Raw genomic sequence first — 7,500 nt, forward strand, 5'->3', positions numbered from 1 at the left:
CCCCCACTCCTCCAGCTTCTCCTGCCCCATCCCTTTCATCTCACCTCTTACCCCCACCCCCTCTCATTCTGTCAACACCCCCTACAACATCAAACACTCATCCCCCCCCCCCCCCCTGCTGTGCTCCACTCTGTCCCTCTCCACAAACCAGGTGAGAAAAGAGGTCAGGAAGATCAAAGCCAGAAAGCCAGAAATGTATTGTCATTGGCAGAGGGATATTCCAGAATTGCTGAAATTTAATAGTTTTTCTCGATTGTTAACACACATTTTCTGAACGCATACCTCATACTTTCTACTCACAAATAAAAAAAACACACACACAATGGGCTAAACCCCTCACTTCTCCTGTGTGTTCCTTGTGAAAACAAAAGATTTTCTTCATGAAAATTGAGCCAAATGCAGAGAATTGTGTGTAGCGTTTTGAAAAAAGTGTGTTTTAGAACTGCAATTTGAATGTAAAGCAGGAATTGTGCTTGTAGCAGAATTGGTTCAGGGGGTTGGTGCATGAGTTACATGTTGTGGTCATTGTGTCTCAAGTACCAGTATTTGTGACTAAAATGTATTTGTGTGTAAACAATTGACAAAAAGTGTAATAGCACTGGTAGGCTACTTAGTTACTTTGCAAGAGTTCTAGGAATAAAGTATAGGAGGAATAGGAGAAAAACAATCCAGAAGTCAGAATTTGAGAAACTTTGGTCGGTTTATTAAACCTGAAAATATATATTTAGCAAATATATACATCTTAATTTTTTGTTTTTTTGTTTTGTTTTTTAACACCATGCAATGCACAAACACATGAATTAAAAACATAACTATATACAATACTTTACTATTTACACATAACTATTATATACAGTATTATACAATTTAAGGAACTTTGGTCACTTTATTAAACCTGAAAGTATATATTTAGCAAATATATACATTTATCTTTTTTTTGTTTGTTAATTTTTTTAGAACACCATGCAATGCACAAACACAGAAATTAAAATATCAATATCAACTATATACAATACTTAACTATTTACACATAACTATTATATACAGTATTTTACAATTTATTTACCACTGGCAAGACTGGTCAACTGGTCTTTCCACTCTGCCAGGGTGAGTCCTGAGGCTGGACAGTACCACCGCCCCTTCAGCTGGGTGTGACCAGTACTTTTGTTTTTTCCCTGCCCACACTGCTTGCAAATGTACTGGTAGGTATCCCTGAACTTCTTCCGTGGAGGTTCACCCCTAGCCATCAGTTCCTCGTTCTCCAGGGCAGCTTTTTTTTGTCTCCACGTACGTTGCCTTGGCTGGACAAAGGTGCCAGGTGGTGGAGGGGCCAGGGACTGTGGATGGTCAGCAGATGGCTGGAAGGGGGGAGGTGGCTGGAAGGGTGGAGGTGGCTGGTACGAGGGCCAGGCAGGAAATGGTGGTGGTGGCGGCAGGTGACCCTGCTGGTACGAGGGCCAGGCAGGATATGGTGGTGGCAGGTAACCCTGCTGGTACAAGCCCCAGGCAGGAGAAGGTGGTGGTGGCAGGTAATCCTCCTGGTACGAGCCCCAGGCAGGAGATGGTGGTGGTGGTGGTGGCAGGTGACCCTGCTGGTACGAGGGCCAGGCAGGAGATGGTGGTGGCAGGTAACCCTGCTGATACGAGCCCCAGCCAGGAGATGGTGGTGGTGGCGGCGGCGGCAGGTTACCATGCTCAAACGAGGCAGAGCCAGCAGAACCAGGCCATACATATGACCCAGGCTGGTAGTGCTGTGCCAAGGCAGATCGAACACTATGCCGAGGGCGTATCACTGCCTCACCCTCCCGGTTTTCTGGCTCCTCAAACTCCATGACCTCATGCCCATGCTGCACAGGAGCACCTGGAAGAGTCTGGGCTTCAGGGAGTGAGTCCTTGGCCAGTTCAAACCGTTTGGGGAGTACGGTGCCCTGCAGCAGCATGTCCCTGTCCTTCCTCTTATCCCTCCTAAGCAGCCTAAAAAACAAAAACGCATACAGTAGCTTCAGTTAGTTATTTCATACATAGTAGCCTATCCTCCTATGTTTAGTATTTTCTAACAAGCAAGCAGGTGAAAGTTTTTCTTGCGGTTTAATAATATAATGTCATCATTGTATAGGAAAGGTACAAACGTAAAAAACAAGACTCACCAAGAAGAGACTGTTGTGTTGTTAACTGGTATCAGAACCACGTTGGTCTTCTCCAGAACAACCCTGCTGTCCTCCAGCAGCTCTTTCAGATGGCTGTAGGCCACCACAATGGACTGCGGGATGGGCAGAGTTCTACTCCTTGTGTCCTTGGGCCTGTTTCGTGCTTGCTGAAACTCTTTTAAAAGTCTCAGGCAAACACATTCGCTGACCCTGTGGACTTCGGGGTCCTGGGCTGCCTGCCCGTGAGTCATGAACAGTCTGTTGGAAAGAAGGATGATATGGTCCGGACTTTAAACAAGGCTGTAAACTAAGAAAAATGGTAATAGCAACCATATCAATGTCACCTGTGAACAGCCCAATTTGCCCCCCACAAACTAATATAATCACAAAATAATATTTGAAATTCACCATAAGTTTTTCAATCTCGGTTTGATGCAGTACAGCCTACTGATTCAATGATTTGTAATGAACCGAAATGATTATGAATTGTGTCAAATCACCTCTCTGCCGCCTGCTGTCCAGGAGCAGAGCCACTCGGCTTCCTGGGCGCTCTCCAAGGTCCTGCCACGGTCTTCTTCCTTGCTTTCTGGCCGAACCTCACAGGTTCCTTGTCCATAGCAGGAAGAGCCATGTAGAGATGGACAATGTCAGCCTCCTCTTTTGCCGACAAGGCAGTGATGGTTAGGTTCAGGCCAACCAGGTAGGCTGCCAGGTCATCAACCGCATCCCAGCCCAAGACACCTCTGGAGTCACATCGGCTCTTCTGAAAAGTGATAATCATGAAAAAAACATGTACATAAATGTGTCAATTTCTTTGAACTATTTGAGCAATGTTGACCTTTTTTCTCTCTCCATAAAACGTAATACTTGACGTTTTACTTGACAAACGTATGATACTTGTGGCATATCATTAGCGAACTTGTTACATATCTTGTTTTTGAGAAAGGAGTTACATTACCTGGTCTGATGTGCTGTCTTGTGTGTCCTCTTCCTCCACAATGATGTCCTCATCCAGGGATCTGGGTCCACTGTCACCCTCCAGTGTCACCTGGGCTTCCACGGCACATATTGGGGGATCAGGATCACCTTCCCTAAGGTCAGCTACCTGGCACAACATGACGTCGGGTTCACCCCCGTCGTCCTCGAGCTCCTCTGTGGAGATATTTGGCAGCTGCTGTGGGACCAGAAGGTCGCCTCTATTGGACTGGGCCAACAGGTACTCCACTGCAATGCGCTCGCCTGTAACACAGTGTTTAAACACATAGTCAAAGAAGAGGAAAGGACACAAACACAGACACATCTCCTCCATGTACAGCACAATCTTCACTCCCACTCCCATGTCCTCTGAGGAGGGCTGGGGGTGGCAGAGAAAAGAAAAGTGGGAGAGGAAGTAATACTCAAATGGTCAGTGCTGATCTGAGAGCTATCTTACCAGTAGGTTTTCCAGGTGGGGTGAATTCTGGAACCAGAGAACAACCAAGGACCCGTGTTGTTCCACCTCGATACCCCCTCCAGCATGTACATTTGTGCGTGCAATGCATTGCATCGAAAGCCTAAGAAACAAAATACTCAGGTTAGGTCAACCATTAATATGAAGTCAATAGATATTAACACGTATTAAATACAAAGTGACAGTTACATTGTTATTTGAATAATTCAAGTGCATACCACCAACTTTTGTCATAACTGTTAAATGTTATGACATAAATGTTATGTCATAACACCAACTTTTTTTTAACAGCATACGGCAAGTTAACATTTTAAATTTACCTGGAACAAAAGCACACTGGTGGCGGTGAAAACTCTCGAGGGAGGAGGACCCCCTCCCACACCTGAGGACGTCAAGGACTTTGCCACCCTTCTGCAGTGTCCCTGTCTTGGTGTACAACTCCACCCCTGCAGGGTCCTGGATGCACTCCAGGTGCTTCTGCTGCACCTCCCACACATGGTGCATGCTGTCAGGGTTCACCAGACGCAGCCCCGTGGTGTCAGTCAGCCCCCACATCGATTCGAGCAGCCCCGAAATCATGACCCGGATCTCCTCCACGGCACGGGTCCTCCGCCTGCAGTGCTTTGCCATTTCACCAGTGCTGATACTGGCCAAGCTCAGTGGGAGAATTTCCGCCATGGCTGCTCTTCCACTCCCCTTTCTTGGCCTCCTTAAGCCACTGCACATCCTCCTGATCCCACTCAAAGATACAGGCAGAAAGTTTGGAGCAAAAGGTACCGTAGAGAGGGTGGTGCTCAGTAGTGAGGCCGCAGTTAAACCTTTGCATGAAGTGGAAGACGTCTAAACGGACGACCAACTTCCATGGTCGAAAGAGTCTCAGCACTGACGACACACCTGTGAAAGACAAACATTGATTATTACAGATGTGATCATCTATTTTTTGTGTAATTTTTTTTTTTTTACATCATAATTAACTTAAGTTAATTACATACTGTAATCTGCAATGTATATTTCATAAAGTAACAATTTCAGCATCCCACCTGACTGGCTGCAGCAGTCCCGGTCAACATAAATAGCCTCAGGCTCAGCTTGTCCAGCATTCTCATAACGTTTGACGATGCCCTGGCACAACTCTTCCAGCCATGCACCTTCAACTGTCGTCAGAACACTGTTCAGAACCTGGCCAAGCTCGTTGCCGATGTTGGACATCCATGCAGCGGTGTCCCCTATACTGCCAGCCAGCTTCTTGGTGATCTGAAAAACAAACAAAAACATAACTTTCTAAAAAAACGGTACAAGCTTACTAAAATTAATACTATTTCATCATTAGGATGATAAAGTAAACAATTTATATCCATTCCAATTGGTTAACATCAGAGTAAATAAAAGTAATGCTAAAACCCTCACCTTCTTTGTAGAGTCCATCTTCAGAATTCTACCATAGGTAGAGGTTATCACCCCCTTCATCTCTTCCATCTCTTCCAGGCTAGTCCCCTCCCACCAAGTAGTAGCGGGTATCCACATCTATCACCTCCCTCACCTTCGGGTAGATCCCGGAGTGGTGCATTTTCCGGTCACACCGCGTACATTTCAGAGGAATCCCCCACATCCTCATTGGTGCCCAGAGGAACATCCTCTGCCGGAAGTGCCACCCGGGCTCGGGAGGAGACGGTTTGTGCTGCAGTGGTGGATGAAACCAGCACGCCTCCATTTTCTGCCTCAGCTGACCTGTAGGCTCATAGAGGACCTTGGCAATCCACACCCGATCTGCTGGCTGTATAACCTTTTTGAATTGATTGGGGAGAAAAGCTTCCCAATCAATGGAAGCTGGCCTAAGTGGAGTTTGAGGAGTGTGGCGTGGCGTGGCGTGCTGGAGCAACCTGTTGGAGGAGGGAGCAGAGATGTAGTTGTCGGCGGAGATGGTGTGGGCCTTGGAGACGGTGTGGCCGTTAGCCTTGGAGATGCTGTGGGCCTTGGAGATGGCGTGGGCCTTGGAGATAGTGTGGGCCTTGGAGATGGTGTGGGCCTTGGAGATAGTGTGGGCCTTGGAGATGGTGTGGCCGTTAGCCTTGGAGATGGTGTGGGCCGTGGACATGGTGTGGGCCTTGGAGATGGTGTGGGCCTTGGAGATGGTGTGGCCGTTAGACTTGGAGATGGTGTGGGCCTTGGAGATAGTGTGGGCCTTGGAGATGGTGTGGCCGTTAGCCTTGGAGATGGTGTGGGCCTTGGAGATGGTGTGGGCCTTTGAGATGGTGTGGTGGAGCTACCTGTTGAAGTTGGCGATGGAGGTTGAGCCAACCAGGATAAATAATGGAACTGTTCTATATGCTCCAACAGGCCAACAGAACCTTGGACCTTGGTCCCACAGGTGTCACATGTCTCCTCTACATGGCGGTCAGAAAGGTGCATGGAGAATTGTTCTGCCTCCACAACCTGATTGCACTGACAGCACTTTACTGTTCTGTCTGCACAAGAGCCTCCGCCTGCCTGCCTTGAGCCTTCTCCTGCCTGCCTTGAGCCTTCTCCTGCTTGTCTGGAGCCTCCTCCTGCCTGACTGGAGCCTTCTCCTGCCCCACAGGAGCCTCCTCCTGCCTGTCTGGAGCCTTCTCCTGCCCCACAGGAGCCTCCACCTGCCTGCCTGGAGCCTTCTCCTGCCTGCCTGGAGCCTCCACCTGCCTGTCTGGAGCCTTCTCCTGCCTGCCTGGAGCCTTCTCCTGCCTGCCTGGAGCCTTCTCCTGCCTGTCTGGAGCCTTCTCCTGCCCCACAGGAGCCTCCACCTGCCTGTCTGGAGCCTTCTCCTGCCTGCCTGGAGCCTCCACCTGCCTGTCTGGAGCCTTCTCCTGCCTGCCTGGAGCCTTCTCCTGCCTGCCTGGAGCCTTCTCCTGCCTCAAAGGAGCCTCCACCTGCCTCTGATGCATCTGACTGAAGGGGGGAGGCAGGATTTCAAGTACAAGAGAGGCTCATAATAAATAATTTCACCAATGATCCTACACTGTTAGTTGTATCCAAATGTGTGCAAATAGGGTATGATCCAGCAAATAATCTACTTCATGCTACAGCAACTTGTCATCACTTAAATTAAATAAATCATCATATAACCTACCTTATGGAACCCACAAGAGCATTTTAGGTGTCTCCCGAACAGATCCACCTTGCTCTTGCTCTGCAGTAGGCAAGCATCGATACACTCCAGGGCTCTTTTCCATTTCTTACCACCGGGCCTTTTGCCTGTGGAAAACTGGTAGCTGCCCTGGGTATATTTTTGGCAGATGTCTCTCCAGTACGAGTCTGGCTTCCCCGTCTTGGTCATATCTGCAAACACGAGCTACGTTAGACTAAACAACCAAGTTCTCTGTTGTGATTACATTCTCAATCAATGTAGCATAGACGTACAGTTGTGATGGGTTGCTCTGGCTATTGTACAGTAATACCAGGATCATCCCATTTTATAAAATTAATACTTCCATATGCTTGTACTCCAACACATCAACTTAATTTTGTTATGTCAACAACCTGGTCAACGTATCATCAATGTAGTCATATTTTGTTCTGCTGTCTCTACTGTACTTCTGAGGTCAAATTAAAGTCAGCGGGAAATTTGCATCTCACAGAGGGGACTGTACTATGGGGTAAATGAGTCTACATCGACAATTTAAATACCAGGACCGACATAAAAACATGTATTCGTACGTCCATAGAATAATTTGCATGTACATATCGCTGTTCTTTTTTTTGTTACGCTGACAAAGACCAAGTAACTACTCAATTTAGCATTGATGTACTGTACAGTCGTACAGTAGCTACATCTACTGTACGCGTACTGTACCACTACGTTCTCTGAGGTAAATTCAGCGGGAAAGTTAAATTTCACAGAGGGGACTGTACTATGGGGGCAGTGAGTCG

At 47.5% G+C, this 7,500-nt stretch overlaps 1 protein-coding gene and 1 long non-coding RNA gene across 2 annotated transcripts; both read right to left on the minus strand.

The window, feature by feature from the left end:
- Nucleotides 1-763: 763 nt before the first annotated feature.
- Nucleotides 764-2,779, minus strand: LOC146275532 (uncharacterized). The gene is made up of 3 exons (XM_084703478.1): nucleotides 2,648-2,779; nucleotides 2,148-2,405; nucleotides 764-1,974 (listed from the first exon to the last, which is right to left on the minus strand). The coding sequence occupies exons 1-3, from the start codon at nucleotides 2,776-2,778 to the stop codon at nucleotides 1,059-1,061; spliced, it is 1,305 nt and encodes a 434-aa protein (XP_084559604.1). The 5' UTR covers nucleotide 2,779; the 3' UTR covers nucleotides 764-1,058.
- Nucleotides 2,780-3,111: 332 nt separating this feature from the next.
- Nucleotides 3,112-4,163, minus strand: LOC146275533 (uncharacterized). The gene is made up of 3 exons (XR_014766397.1): nucleotides 3,918-4,163; nucleotides 3,580-3,700; nucleotides 3,112-3,386 (listed from the first exon to the last, which is right to left on the minus strand). It is a non-coding gene; the product is annotated as an uncharacterized LOC146275533 (long non-coding RNA).
- Nucleotides 4,164-7,500: the final 3,337 nt, after the last annotated feature.

The sequence above is a fragment of the Hypomesus nipponensis genome, chromosome 8 (assembly GCF_054491055.1).
Source record: "Hypomesus nipponensis isolate SF chromosome 8, ASM5449105v1, whole genome shotgun sequence".
Taxonomy (NCBI): Eukaryota; Metazoa; Chordata; class Actinopteri; order Osmeriformes; family Osmeridae; genus Hypomesus; species Hypomesus nipponensis.

What these genes read in the sequence shown, in the direction of transcription:
- LOC146275532 (XM_084703478.1), bottom strand. Translation starts at nt 2,778, where the DNA reads ATGGCTCTTCCTGCTATGGACAAGGAACCTGTGAGGTTCGGCCAGAAA. An exon ending in GGACAGCAGGCGGCAGAGAG is followed by an intron (nt 2,406 to 2,647) that starts GTGATTTGACAC and finishes TCTTTCCAACAG; the next exon opens with ACTGTTCATGACTCACGGGC. An exon ending in AACACAACAGTCTCTTCTTG is followed by an intron (nt 1,975 to 2,147) that starts GTGAGTCTTGTT and finishes TTTGTTTTTTAG; the next exon opens with GCTGCTTAGGAGGGATAAGA.